This window comes from Telopea speciosissima, chromosome 2 (assembly GCF_018873765.1).
Source record: "Telopea speciosissima isolate NSW1024214 ecotype Mountain lineage chromosome 2, Tspe_v1, whole genome shotgun sequence".
Classification (NCBI taxonomy): domain Eukaryota; kingdom Viridiplantae; phylum Streptophyta; class Magnoliopsida; order Proteales; family Proteaceae; genus Telopea; species Telopea speciosissima.
The window spans coordinates 73,325,684-73,340,911 of NC_057917.1; the positions used below are offsets into that span (position 1 = coordinate 73,325,684).

General features: G+C 38.2%; 2 protein-coding genes across 2 annotated transcripts; both read left to right on the forward strand.

Annotated features, from left to right (window-relative positions):
* Window positions 1–3,240: 3,240 nt before the first annotated feature.
* On the forward strand, window positions 3,241–9,671 carry LOC122649826 (plastidic ATP/ADP-transporter-like). Its single transcript, XM_043843069.1, has 5 exons — window positions 3,241–4,085; window positions 7,421–7,675; window positions 8,433–8,576; window positions 8,667–9,014; window positions 9,107–9,671. Exons 1-5 carry the CDS (start codon window positions 3,321–3,323, stop codon window positions 9,461–9,463), a joined length of 1,869 nt encoding a protein of 622 aa, XP_043699004.1. The 5' UTR covers window positions 3,241–3,320; the 3' UTR covers window positions 9,464–9,671.
* Window positions 9,672–10,424: 753 nt separating this feature from the next.
* Window positions 10,425–12,869, forward strand: LOC122649945 (putative pentatricopeptide repeat-containing protein At3g15930). The gene has a single exon (XM_043843208.1). It carries the CDS (start codon window positions 10,458–10,460, stop codon window positions 12,807–12,809), a length of 2,352 nt encoding a protein of 783 aa, XP_043699143.1. The 5' UTR covers window positions 10,425–10,457; the 3' UTR covers window positions 12,810–12,869.
* Window positions 12,870–15,228: the final 2,359 nt, after the last annotated feature.

Sequence of the window (15,228 nt, forward strand, 5' to 3'; positions counted from 1 at the left end):
CTTTTTTTTTTTTTGTAACAAATTGTTTAATTTTATCACATTACAAATTGGGTTAGGCTAAAATTTTATGGACAAATTAGAACTCAATGTCTTCTACTTACATAACAAGTTTCAGTAAAAATGGAATTGACTGAAATTTAAAAAATCAAAATAAATTTGATAGCGATTGGAATAATAGTAGATATGCATGGCCTTGTCGAAAATACAATGCCAAAACATGACTGTGAATAATTGAATCAAAGTCTAAATTTTGACTTGTGATCTATCCAAACTATCTCTTAAGTATTCAATGATCAAATTTACCTTTTAATCCTTCCACATGATGAAATTATGTAAACTAAAGACACCTTTATTCCATGGGATTCCATTCATCACAAAGTGGTGGGATTCAAACCGATAGACTTTGAACACCCAATAATAATATAAACAATGGAATCAAATCCATTGATTTCGAAATCAAACGATCAAATCCATTGATTTCGAAATCAAACCTTACTCTGAAGCATGTTTTGTGATCTCGATCTCGGCTGGATCGGATTGGATCAGGATTCGATCAGTTGACACAGATCGGGATTACTCGGACAAATATGACACTTTTGTTCTTATTTTCTTATAAAAAGATAATTTTTTTACATTTTTATCCATGTTCATACAACTAAATCGAATCAATATCAAAATTAATCTCGGCCAATACCAATCCAATCCGACCAAAATCGACTGATCCGATCCGATACTTCAAACCATGCTCTCAAGCGTCAAGGTTATGGAAGCAAAAAAAAAATTTAATATAAACTGCCGACGTGGAGAATCTGGGAATCATCGTAGAAGCATCATCCACAGCACATGAGCCACAGATAGTGTGTGTTGGAGAACCATTAATTGCTTAAAAGAACCACACTTTAACCATAAAATAATCCCAAATTGGTGAACGGATCCCATAAAACACTAATTTAATAATCCGTACCTTTCAATCTATATTCTAATCTCTAAAACTCACTCGTTTTAGAAATTGAAAGTACATTTTTTTTTGGACGTTGAAACTTTAGTGGAGAACAATTTAGGGTTGTCAAAAATCATATCGATTCGATTGAATGGATCAAAATCAATAGGAATCAATAGGAATCAATAATGGATCAAAAGTGATCGAATTGATAGCTATCACTTTCAGTATGATTTTTGTGGTAGGGTTTCAAAAACCGGAATCGAATCTGTCGAATTCATCGAATTGGATCAGATTCAGCTGTGATCAATCTTAATTTTGGTCAATTTAATACGATTGATTCTTGATTCAAAACTCAAAAATTACTGAGTTTTCAGACTTAGATTGAAATCCGCAAGGACCAATCTAATCCCCGATTCTTAGTTTTGGATCCTTAATTCGTAATTTATTGATGTGCTCCCCTATGTCGCGTGAACTCTTCTCTCCCATACATGGATTTAGTAATAAATACCCAAAAAAAGAAGAAAAAGATTTAGTAATCAGTATTGAGATCACTCAGCTCGATTGATACTAATCCCATATCACTCTGGATTGGTGGTACAGTCAATAGGACTGTGATACATAACATAAATGAATACTCAAGACCATTTCTAGGGTTCTAGGGGATGTGACGGTTATTTCTTGCACCCTTGAGTTAGGGCATGTCGTTTTGCGATCGAGTGGCATTTTCTTTCCCAAAAGATAATTAAAAAATGATAAAAAATTATTAGGTCTCTACCATACGAATCAGTGTCGATTCGATACCAATTACTAAATCCATGCTCTCATATATAAGAGACCAAAACAATGACCTTTATCTGCTCCATTTTTTCAAATTCCTCTAATAGAGGTAGGGGTGTAAATGAATAGCCGAAATCCTTTTCCGTATTCGTATTCGTATCTGTTTAATACTATCCGAATCCGTCCGAAAACTAAACGGATACGGATACGGATAGACTATAGTTATTCGAAAAACTATATTTACGTGTAAACGGATAAAATATCCGATCCGTATCCGTGTCCATATCTGTTTAGCACTATCCGAATCCGTCCGAAAGCTAATCGGATGCGGATATAGATATATCACTATCCGAGCCGAATCTGATCCGTTTACATCTCTAAATAGAGGGGGGCCATAAATGACCACCCTACTCTTGCCCAAACACATTGCCCGGGTGGGATTCACCCTCTCTATTAGAGGAACTTAGGAAAATGGAGAGAAATAAAAATATCCAAAACAATGGATTGGATGTTTTTTTTTTTTTTTGATCACTAAGAAAATACACAACCATGTCGATTACTCTGTTTCAGCCATGAATTGAGCTCGTTTATCAATCGTTGGATCGGCATAAAATCCAATATGGCGACTTGTGAGTTTAGCTCAGCATTATGGTCGCTCAACCCCAACCCCAACCGCAGAGGATCAAAATCTCTTAACTTTTGTTGTAGCCTTTTTTTTTTGTGTGGGGTTAAAAACCGTTTCTAGCGTTGACGTGTTATATGCTCCAAGTTGGCAACAACTTATAAGAGGAGAAGGTGATACATTGATACATTATCCTAGGTGTTAATGTGTCGTGATCCATCGGATTAGAATCATAGGTTACAATAGGCATTGATAGGTACTCTTTGTTTTCTTCTGGGTTTATTGAGATTCGGAAACACCAACCATGTTACCATGGAAAACCTAGATGGGAAACAAATCTAGACCGTAGATGTCACTTTCAGTGCAAAGGACGAAATAGAAAATGTTGTTTAATAAAAAAATCTTAAGGGTATTTTAGTGAATTTAATTGAGACTTTTTGACACTTTTTGCCCTTTTATCACGAGCTCACCACAGGGTCTAGAGTTGTTTTCGGATAGTTTTGACTTTTGACCGTTTCGTATTTTCGGGAAAAATAAATTTCCTTCCACTCATTTTGCGAGTGAAGAGATTTCTTTTTCTTGTTCTTCTTCGATCGCTTTAGTAAGAAAGCTGAGCATATTTTGGCGAGTGTTTCTGTTTAATCTCATTACTGGGAAATTCAGAATTTTTTTTCTTCCTCCTTTCTCATCATGCATTAATATTTTTTGCCAGATTGGCTGATATATGTTTATCTGTTTAAGACTTTAAGCACTTTATTGGGAAATTTCAGAATTTTTTTTCTTCCTTTCTCATCATGCATTAAATTTTTTTTTTTTTTGGGGCCAGATTTGCTGATATAAACTATAAAAGATCTTCTCCTCGCAGACCCTCTTTGATAATCTACCTTCTCGGCCACCACTTTATATCCCTTGCTTTGTCTCGCTCATGTTCTCCTTCTGAAAGCTTGAGTTATTGAGCTTTTTGAAGAGGCTTGAGACATGGAAGCAGTCCTTCAGACGAAAGGGCTCCTTTCTCTGCCTGCAAACCCTAGAACGAGATTCTTAAGTCCATCACTGGGGTTGAGATGTCGTATCAATGCCAAGACCAATGGATCCCTTGGCGGATTTTCTCTATCCACTAATGGGTTCCAAAGATATATTGGCTCTGTGTCGAAAAATCATGGGTTTGGGGAGAAAGGTAGAAGTTTGCGTGTCTTCAGAGTAGAAGCAGCTGCTGCGGCTGGAGCAGATGGGCAGCCATTACTGGGTGAGGCGGAAAAGCCCAAGTTCTTGGGTATCGAGCTTGTGACTCTCAAGAAAATTATCCCCCTTGGTTTGATGTTCTTTTGTATTCTATTCAACTATACAATTCTCAGAGATACAAAAGATGTTTTGGTTGTCACGGCTAAAGGGAGCAGTGCAGAGATTATACCATTTCTGAAGACTTGGGTGAATTTGCCTATGGCGATTGGGTTCATGCTCTTATACACCAAGCTTGCTAATGTATTGTCTAAGCAGGCTCTCTTCTATACCGTTATCCTTCCCTTCATCGCCTTCTTTGGAGCATTCGGATTTGTTCTATACCCACTTAGCAATGTATTCCACCCAACAGCCCTCGCGGATAAGCTTGTGGCAGAGCTCGGCCCGAGGTTCGTTGGCCCCGTTGCAATCCTGAGGATTTGGAGCTTCTGTTTGTTCTATGTCATGGCTGAGCTATGGGGGAGTGTGGTGATTTCAGTTTTATTTTGGGGTTTGGCCAACCAGGTGAGGCTGCTGCATGATCTTCGCTTTGAATTTTGTTTTGGCCATTCTTGTTCATTCTTCTGCTTTGGTTTCAGTATCTGAATTCTTATCGTAGAAATGTATTGTTCGTTATTGTCTATTTTTTTTTAATCATATATAAGAAATTCTTGGTTTTTCCTCATGCGTAGACTTTTTGTGAGGGGATTTTCTTAAAATATTTCATATCAGGGTTGGTGGGAATATTTGATGAATTCTCATGCTTATTGTTAATATGAGTGCCTTGATTTCTCAACAGGATGCAAATAACTGCTTTATTATTATTATTTTTATTTGAAAAAGAAAAAAAAATATTTTCTTAATGTTCTCTTCACTTTTTTTACAGAATGGGAAGGTGAATAGATCCATATAGGTTCTATATGCTGTTATAAGTGATTCCATTTTATGATTGCTTAACTGTATTTGGAACATTTAACTATTCCTGACTTCTGGTAAATGTTTGCTGTAGGAAGTAATTGTCTCCTTTTATTAAGAATGGTTTTTTCTTATTGATGTAGTGAATCCAAGGCTGTTATTGGCTTGTTTATTTGGGCAAGGAAGTGATTTGAAACTTCCAAGTCAACTTGAGTCTATTTTGTCCGTTTGTAATTTGGGTTCTAGGTCCATTTTTAGCTTTCTTTCGGGGGGAGTGGGAGAGCAGACATGGTGTTTACACTACATGCAGACAGAAAAAGAAAACCTTTGTGGTTTAGATGTGGAGATTTTAGTGGCTAACTATTGGTTGTCATGAGATTCTGGGTTTTAAGCAGCTAACAATTGCTGTTAGGCTTCTAATTCTAAGAGGTTGTTTGATTCCAAGTTATATCATCTATGTAAAATGTCAGTACATGTTGGTATAAACTGAAGAAAGTGATCTGCAAAATTCATGTGCATTTATTTAACTATTAAAAGTGGGTAAAGAGAAAACTAAATTAAAATTTATTTACTAAAATGCATGAAAGATTAAGTAATTCACAATCCCACCCCTCCCCCTTCCAATCCCAAAAAAGCAAAACCCAATAATGGGAAAAAAGTATGGGTGGGAGAGGAAAGAGGGAGGAGTAGACCAAGAAAGAAGAAGAGGAGGCAAATCTCATAATGTGGCAGTAATAAACTAGTATGGGAGCAGTAAAACTTTCCATTTCCAATGAAGATATAAAATACTGTCTCCAAGTGTGCTTTTTTCATGTATGGTACTAGGATCATGAGAATTTTAGATATAAGAGTGATGCACGAGCCAGGGAAAGCTGTTAATCATTGCTATGTCAAAGAAACCCGTTGACCTTTTCACATGACCAGTGATACAAGGTGGGGAGGTGAACCAACCGGTTGAGTGTGTGATTTTGAGTGCCAAATGAGGTTTTAAAAGGACCTTTTTCCTTAATTTCAGCCCTTGTTGTCAAGGCATCACCTAGGCGACCAGACACCCTTTGTTAGAAGGGCGCCTTATTGGTTTCCCCTTGTTTTTTTTTTTTTCCTTTCTCCAATGGCTAGGACTGCTAGACTCTGTGGCAACTGTGCTAAAGAGATGCTGCTAGGACATGTTTAGTTGCCATTCTCATCAGTTATTGAAGAGCTTGAAAAGAATGAAAAGGAGATTATGGGGTTATGCATCTGATTTTATTTTCTAAGGAGAAATATAATGATGAATAGAAAAATTGAATACGTGTTGCTTGCATGAGCAATATGGATTTTCAGATGAAACATTCCATCCATGCATGGGAGTTCTGAAGGTGTTTTAGTGAGATTTCTCTTACCTCCATTGTGTCAGTGTTTCATTGTCTTAATATTTGTAAAGGCAAAATATATGCACCATGATGTTACTGTTATTCATCCTGGTCCTACATTTGGCATTAGATGTCTGGTGAGTTACTTTATTTTTTATGCAGTGCATAAAATCTTAATTTTGTTATGTCTAAGTGATGACAGCAGGTAGCATTTGGGTTGAATTTCACCAAGAGAAAATAGTCGTAAAAATCTGTTTCATCCTGTGAAGCATGTAAAACAATTATTGATTTTATAAAGTAATTGGGGCAGAGCCTGGCATTTTTTGCATACCAACCTGATCTAACCTGTCAATAGTAATAAATGATAAAACCCCAATCATTGGTGGTGGTGCAAGGCGGGGTTGGTTTAATTTTCTCCTTTACCATCCCTGGTTTTTACTTATGCAATATTGCAAGAAGAGATTTGTTTTGCCAACCAGTTATTATTGATAAGCTAGTATTAGACCTACTCTTTCAGAAACTATTTGTCATTTGTTGTACGTTGTCATAATAATTGCTTTCATGCTGTTTTTATCTTACTTTTGTAACTTCTGTTCTGGAGAAATTAATTAAGGTGATCAATACCATTTTCTAGGTCAGTCTTCTTTTGCATATAATTTTGTTGAAGAAAGTTTTTACCAGACCTGTATGCTCCAAATTTGGGATTAACACTAGAAATTTGAAAAGAACATTCAGTGGAATTGTTTTAGCAGTTCTTTCAGAAGGTAATGTTTCCAAGCTAATTTGGGAGATATGATGCCCATTTGATTATGCTAAATAATAGCAACTTTTTTTTTAATATCAAATACGTAAAGTGGAAAGAATATACAATTGCTCAAGGGATATCAAGTCAGAAGTGTATAGTACCGTTCTCTAATCCGAATTCCTCTAATAGATTGAAAAGACAAATTTCGGTTATATTTCAAGAATCTTGCAGCCTCGTTTCTCTAACTTCTTAGTTTATAGGTGAACTCTTCTCTTTTATGGGGTAGGTAGAATATAATTCATTTGTCCCTTATTTGATTCTTTAGAATGTGGCAAATATTATAGGTGTTCTGCATGAGTTCATACAAGGGAGCTAGTTCAGAACCTGTCTTCATCTGCTGACAACTAACCACTGGCAAACTTTGTCATCAGAATGAACTGAACTTTGATGTTTTGCCCGATTATTTGAAAATTTTAACTGACATCATAAAAGAATCGAAAGAAAGAATTACAATGATAGGATGTTAATTTTAAAATTCTATTCCTTGCTGCATTTTGGGTTATCTTTTTCTCAAATTCCTTATAACTTTTAGTTTCTGTTAATTTCATGGTATGGGCTTTTATTATGGATGTTAAAAGTCATAACACCATTCCAGTGTGTGAACTGTAGGTGGTATCTTGGTGTTATCAAGTTTATTTTTGTGTGTTACCACTATCACAAGTCCTTGCTGCTACATGTCTAGAGTAGTTTTTTTTTTTCGGATTTCCTTCGTTAAATTCCTCTGTTATGTCTGAATTCTTGGCACTCAGAGCTTCAATATTATTGGCGTTGCTTGTTTTCAATTGCAGATTACTACTGTTGACGAAGCAAAAAGATTCTACCCATTGTTTGGTCTTGGAGCAAACGTGGCCCTTGTTTTCTCGGGGCGAACTGTGAAGTACTTTTCAAATATGAGAAAGAACTTGGGTCCTGGAGTTGATGGATGGGCCGTTTCCCTGAGAGGAATGATGGGTATCGTGGTTATGATGGGCCTTACAATCTGTTTTCTCTACTGGTGGGTTAATACTTTTGTTCCTCTTCCAACACGTACCAGTAAGAAGAAGGTAAGCATTATAACATAAAGGAGCTGCTTCTCACCAATTTGGTTCCTCCTTTTTTTTCACTTGGATGACTTAAATTGAGACATGTGTTTATTAGTGTCACACATGTACATGACTAGTTTGACTGGGCAACTGCAGTGCAGCTGATTCCAACACTGTTCTTGCCAAGTACTGATGCACACACATAAGTCTTGTATGAATTTGCCTCACATAATTCATCCATGCCATTGAATTTATGTACAAGAAACAAGAAACTTTCACTGATTTTCTCCTTGCCATGTCAATATATATCCAGCAGATCCATCGCAAGTGTACCAATTGGTCCAATTTGGTAACCCTGAATTGGATATGGATCAGTTATGATGTCTTAGGTGCTTAACTTTGTCTCAAATTTGAACACGTATAAGTTCAGCTGTGGTGATCCTTTTATTGCTCCTTCTATTGCACCATCTTGTTCATCTATCACTAGACCCAAACATGGAGTTAGGTGCTTAACTTTGTCTCAAATTTGAACACGTATAAGTTCAGCTGTGGTGATCCTTTTATTGCTCCTTCTATTGCACCATCGTGTTCATCTATCACTAGACCCAAACATGGAGTTACCTATTTCACGATTTTAAACCTTGTAGCATTTGTGTCTGGTGGTGCAATTTCTTAAGCAGTTGATTTCTACTTGTTACTTCCTCACTGTGTTTGAAAGGAAAAAGAATCTTATAGTCAATTATCTCAATAAATCTTATGGATATTGATTGTTCTGCAGGCGAAGCCGAAAATGGGTACAATGGAAAGCTTGAAATTCTTAGTTTCCTCAAGATATGTGAGGGACCTAGCCACCTTGGTGGTTGCTTATGGTATTAGCATCAACCTCGTTGAAGTCACGTGGAAATCAAAGCTCAAGGCTCAGGTAAAGCGAATGTGATGTAGATTCTCCCTCTCCACAATGCCAGCCAATGCAGTTGTCTCTTACCATCACTTTTCTTGTGCAATTTTGCAGTTTCCCAGTCCTAATGAGTATTCGTCATTCATGGGTGATTTCTCGACTGCTACTGGGATTGCAACTTTCACCATGATGTTGTTAAGTCAATGGATATTTGACAAATATGGGTGGGGAGTTGCAGCCAAAATCACACCCTCTGTGCTACTACTCACAGGAGTTGGCTTCTTCTCTCTCATTTTATTTGGTGATCCACTGGCACCCATTATTGGGAAGCTTGGAATGACTCCTCTACTTGCAGCCGTGTATATTGGTGCCATGCAGAACATTTTCAGTAAGAGTGCAAAGTACAGTTTATTTGATCCTTGCAAAGAAATGGCTTACATTCCTTTGGATGAAGAAACAAAGGTATGTGCTTTTGACCCTCCACGTTCATAGTTTTACTTGCTAATCTTATTCTTTTCATTCATAACCTTGAAGATTACTTTGCATGTTTGCAGGTTAAAGGGAAGGCAGCCATTGATGTTGTCTGCAACCCATTGGGGAAGTCTGGGGGGGCTTTGATCCAGCAGTTCATGATATTGACATTTGGGTCTCTGGCAAATTCAACTCCCTATCTTGGAGGAGTATTGTTGGTCATTGTTTTCGCATGGTTAGCAGCTGCAAGGTCTCTGGATGCTCAGTTCACTACATTGCGTAGGGAGGAAGAACTAGAGGAGGAAATGGAGAAGAGAGCAGCTGTTAAGATACCAGTGCTGGCTGAAAAGGATACTAATGCAGCTGTTGGGAGTGGGAATGGGCCTCTTGCATCCGGATCAGCTTTGAATCAGAAAGCAGGTGATGGCCCCAGCAGTTAATCTGGAACCACCACACCGCGCAGTATCTAATTGATAATATTATTTGGGGACCAGATGATGAGAAATATATGTAGTGAGTCGATTGATAGGAGTAGAACATTGTTCACGTGTGGATGAAATAATCAGACTTTTGTCAGTTAAGCAACTGATTATTTTAGATCCTTTTTTGGTATGTCATAAAATGAATAGTTGATTATTCTTGGTTTTAGATTATCAAATTCATCCAATTCTGTCATGCTTTGTATGTGAAATAAAGATTTCTTACTTATTTGGCTGTGCTGTATGCATAAAAGAATTCATGCAGTAGTGTTTCTAAGTTGGGAAGATGTATTGATTAATCTCTAGAAACTGGTGTAGAGACTTACCCTTCTCATATTAAGACTATTCCCAGGTTCCATCTCAATACAGGAAGCGTATGTCTGCAAACAAATCCGTTGCCAGCAATAAACAAAGCAATGTCAATGAGGTGGGGATCAGGTCACCTTTCTGCATTCATACTCTAGTAAACCAAGGCCTTTCCTAAATTGTTTGAGGGTTTGATAAATGAAAATCCATGTCCAATTATAGAACCGAAAATGGTAACTCAGATTCTGTGAGCCTAGTAAGCCTTACAGTCCAAATCACGATGAGGATCTTTGTCAACAAAGCTTTTACATGGCACCACGCAATGGTAGGGATCTTGGTTCTGTGGTAAGGAAAGCCCTCGCAGAGAGTATGTGGGATCTGGGCCAATGGAATGGTTTGTGATCGCAGTGATTTGATGGGTTTTGATTTTGACGTTTTTTAAGTCGAAGGGCTTTAACATATTGGGTTACGCAAATTGGTATTAGAGCTTGCCCCACATCTCTAAGTTTTGGACAACAGAAATAGAAAAAAAAGAAGCTCTGCATCCGACTGGGTTCCAGCTTCTAGGTTCCACATCAACAGTTCATGACTGTAACTGTGATCCGTGCCCAGAAGGCCCAGAACTCTGTAATGGAGGGGGATTGTAAAAATGCTGGTACTACTTTGTGAAGGGTACTTGGAGCTAAGTATCAGAAAGAATGAGAGATCGGTTCTTCATTTTATGGTGTCGTCAATCCTTTCTACTGCCCTTATTTTCTGTTCATCTCTTTCCTTCTCAAGTAGAACTCTTACAAAAAACCTCAAAAGGACGATCTCGAGAAAGGCTTCTCTTGATACCACCTATCTCTCTCAACACACCCATTGTCATCCCATCCTTGAGTACATCCCACCAGTATCTCTCTTGGCAAGCTGTAAATCAATAGAGCAACTCAAACAGGTCCATTCTCGATTGATCACGACTGGTCTCATCCATGATCCCCTCGAACAATGTCGAATCATCACCTTCTGCTGCAGCCGTGAAACGGGTGATATGGATTATGCCCGCCTTCTGTTTGACAGAATTCAAGAACCCAGTCTCTTTATTTGGAACACAATGATCAAAGGCTATTCTCAAAGAAATTGCTGCAATCTTGCTGCTTCAATGTATTTCCAAATGTTACAGAAGGGTTTTTGGCCTGACCACTACACATTCCCTTTCTTACTCAAGTCATTCACTCGTGAAACAGCCTCTTGTTGCGGGAGAGAGTTCCATGCTCATATCCTCAAGTTTGGTTTTGATTCCAATGCATTTGCACAAAATGCTCTGATCCATGTGTACTCTTCGTGTGGTCATATTGAAATTGCACGTGGAGTCTTCGATAGGAGCTCCAAAGGAGACGTGCTCGCTTGGAATGCCATGATTTCCAGTTACAACAGGAGTAGAAATTTTGAAGAATCACGAAATCTTTTCATTGAGATGGAGAAAGAGAGAGTATTACCCACTTCAGTTACCCTAGTTTCAGTTCTATCAGCTTGTGCTAAGTTGAAGGATTTGAAGACTGGGAAGAGAGCTCATCAATATGCCAACGACCAAAGGTTCAAATCTAATCTGACACTGGAAAATGCTTTAATTGACATGTACGCAGCATGTGGGGAAATGGATGTTGCGCTTGACCTGTTCCAGACCATGGAAGCTAGAGATGTAATATCTTGGACTACCATTGTTTCCGGGCTTGCACATTCAGAGCAACTTGACAGAGCTCGAGAATACTTCAATCAGATGCCCCAAAGAGACTTTGTTTCATGGACGGCCATGATTGATGGGTATTTACGGGCCAACTGTTTCAAAGAGGCATTGGGGATTTTCCGTGAGATGCAGGCTGCAAAGATCAAGCCGGATGAGTACACGATGGTTAGTATACTCACGGCTTGTGCAAATCTTGGGGCACTTGAAATAGGAGAATGGATAAGGCTTTACATTGACAAGAACAGGATGAAGATTGATGTTTTTGTAGGGAATTCTCTGATAGACATGTATTCCAAATGTGGGAATGTGAAAAGTGCATTAAAGATCTTCCAAGAGATGCCACAAAGGGACAAGTTTACATGGACTGCCATGATTTCTGGCCTTGCTGTTAATGGGCATGGGAAAGAAGCTCTTGATCTGTTTGCTGAGATGATTGACGCCTCAATAATGCCAGATGAAGTAACCTACATTGGTGTTCTGTGTGCTTGTACTCACGGAGGGATGGTGGATAAAGGAAGAGAACTCTTCTCTAGCATGACAATCCGCCATGGCATTAAGCCTAATGTGGCTCACTATGGATGCATGGTTGATCTTCTTGGTCGAGCAGGACAGCTAAGGGAAGCCCTGGAGTTTATAACAAACATGCCAATAAGACCAAATTCTGTTGTATGGGGTGCTCTTCTTGGTGCTTGTCGAGTTCATAAGGATGCAGACTTGGCTGTAATGGCAGCTAAGAGACTACTTGAATTAGAACCTGAAAATGGAGCTGTATATGTTCTAGTGTCTAATATATATGCTGCTTGCAACAAGTGGGATGATGTGCGAAAAATACGGAAAACAATGATGGACAGGGGTATCAAGAAGATCCCAGGTTGTAGTCTGATAGAGATGAATGGTGGTGTTCACGAGTTTGTAGCTGGAGACCAGTCCCACCCTCAATCCATTGAGATCTACTCTAAGTTAAATGAGATTACTCAGGACTTGAAGTTATCTGGATATGTGCCCAACATATCAGAGGTCTTCCTTGATATTGGAGAGGAAGAGAAAGAGACTGCACTTTACTGGCACAGTGAGAAGTTGGCAATTGCGTTTGGGTTGATCTCTTCAGGGCCAGGGGTCACAATTAGAATAGTGAAGAATCTGAGAATGTGTGTTGACTGCCACCATGTGGCAAAGTTGATATCTATAATGTATAATAGGGAAGTGATAGTCAGGGACCGGACTCGCTTCCACCATATCACACATGGTTCATGTTCATGTAAAGATTACTGGTGAGAATTTTATAAAGCAAATATAATTGGTTTTTGATTTATTCTTACTTCTCTTTCTAGAGTCATTGAATTTTTGACTAGGCAACAACAACTTAAATATTTATGTTGCTGAGTAGTTGCTTGCTAATGTTGTTTGATTAGCTGGTATTTGTGATTTGTTGGGTGGAAAGAGCAGTTTGTTCTGTCTTGGTTGTAATCTTAGGGATGGGAGAATCATTGTTAACTGGTTAAGAGGAACATTCTTTCAACTCTACAGAACTAACAACCAAGAAAAGATACTTGCATATTAGACATAATAGCAAAGTGTTGCACTGGGAGTGGAAAATTGATATTGAGGTGGCAGAGCACCAACACAAAGAGAAGTTAGATTCACCATGAAACCCCCAGAGTAATGGAACTCCCACAAGGGTTGCTGAATGCCAAATCAAATTATTTAATAATAGAAGTAAAAAGAATGCTGCTGCAGTACCAGAAGCACGACTCCATCATCAAAGAAGTATTTTTGATTGATCTATGAAAAATGTAGGATTTATGTAACCAAGGAACTCCTTTTCCTCTGGTTGTCTAAGGTGCAAGACTTCACATGGCCTATTCTTGCCAAAATTGAATTTGTTATACAGTCCTTGTTTCAAACTGTTATAATTGTAATAGTCTGTAACCCAGTGCAAATCTTGCTTCTGCAGGGACCCTGGAGGGGTGGACAGCACAGGGTCCGTAATCTTGGGTGTTTTTATGGGGATTTGAACCTGAATCTTCACACCTTCACCCAATGTAAGTCTTGCTTTTGCAGGGACCCTAGAGAGAGAGAGGGGGTGGGGGGGGGGGGGTGGGCAGGAGAGGGTCCCTAAATCTTGGGCATTTCTGTGGGAGACTTGAAAGCTGCTGCATCTTCTCTCACTCTCACAGCCCCTTACTACATTCTTCTAATGATCTAAAACTTAGAAGCATGTTTCACCTAATAATTAATATCACATTAAAATTACATACTTTTTGGCATATTGGATTAGAACAGGTAATACACCATAAGATTACCAGATCCACCCTTTTTTGATTATGATCTTAAGCATCATTCCCATCTCATTGATGATCCCTGCATCCATTTGTTTGGAGGCTGCGAATTGTGTCGTAAAATAGGGCTGCTTGCTGCATAGTGAAAATCAAGCAAACCAAACAGATGCTAGTGATAGTTTTGTATGCATGACCAGAAATTTCTCAACGACCCTCCCTTTATGCATATCACATTGTCTAATTTATTTTGGTGGTTGTTGTTAGATTCAATTTCTAAAAACTTAAAATTGGGAAATTGGAATTGGGCGAAACTAGGGATGTAAATGGATACTCGTAAATTCGTATTCGATCCGCGTTCGTATCCGTTTAGGAGAATCCGAATCCGTCAGAAATTAATCGGATACGAATATGATAATCCCCCTATCCGATCGATTATTATCCGATTCGTTTAACAGTCCGACGGTAATAAAATATCTGAAATATAACTCTGTGTTTGTCTAACCTTTTAAGTTATTTTATTGGATTTTGTTATCTTATTTTTATAAATTTATAAGTTAAGATAATGTGATTCTTTTTCTAGATTTGCTATTGGTTTATATATATTGTTTTATGCAATGTGATACATGGAATTACATATCTATTAAAAAATCGAAAGTTAAAAATGTAAGAAAATAAAAGATTAAGAAGAGTAGAAGAAAGGGTAGTTATTGAACTCTCAAGTCTCAACCCTAATCCTCATCATAAGAACGGTAAATATGTCAACGGATAGTTGAAAAATCGTATTCGATTCGTATTCATATCCATTTAGGAGAACCTGTATTCAAAAAATCACTATCCGGAAATTATCCGAATCCGTCCGAAAATCGATAGGATATTATCCGAATCCGTCCGAATATAATCGGATACGAATATGATACTGCCACTATCCGACCGAATTCGATCCGTTTACATCTCTAGGCGAAACCTTATAAATTAGAATAGGGAAAAAGAAGCAAAGATTTCCATATATGTGTGATTTTTAACAGAGGTTTTACAATTCATTGTTGAATCGCACACACAGTTCGAGATACCGAAACAACCTTGAGGTTTCGGTATCGTATCAGCGTATATGAATCAATATCGGGTACAATACCCGTGAGACTTTTGAAACCCCATATGCAAGGACGGAAACAACTCAAACATGGGAATGCAAATGTAATTACCGAAAAATTAGGGATGCATATTTAACTAATAGAAACTACGAGGGATCTAAATGAAATATTAAACGTCTTTTTATCGTGCAACCTGAACCGGTAAATCCCGATCGACCCATGTTTCAAAGTCGGAAAGGTTGACCCGTCCATATCCAGATCCAGGTCCGGAGGCCTCCCTCATACACTAATAACCAGTTTAATCTAATCAAGATCCTTGTTTGT

What these genes read in the sequence shown, in the direction of transcription:
- LOC122649826 (XM_043843069.1), top strand. Translation starts at nt 3,321, where the DNA reads ATGGAAGCAGTCCTTCAGACGAAAGGGCTCCTTTCTCTGCCTGCAAAC. An exon ending in TTTGGGGTTTGGCCAACCAG is followed by an intron (nt 4,086 to 7,420) that starts GTGAGGCTGCTG and finishes TTTCAATTGCAG; the next exon opens with ATTACTACTGTTGACGAAGC. An exon ending in CTTTGGATGAAGAAACAAAG is followed by an intron (nt 9,015 to 9,106) that starts GTATGTGCTTTT and finishes GCATGTTTGCAG; the next exon opens with GTTAAAGGGAAGGCAGCCAT.
- LOC122649945 (XM_043843208.1), top strand. Translation starts at nt 10,458, where the DNA reads ATGCTGGTACTACTTTGTGAAGGGTACTTGGAGCTAAGTATCAGAAAG.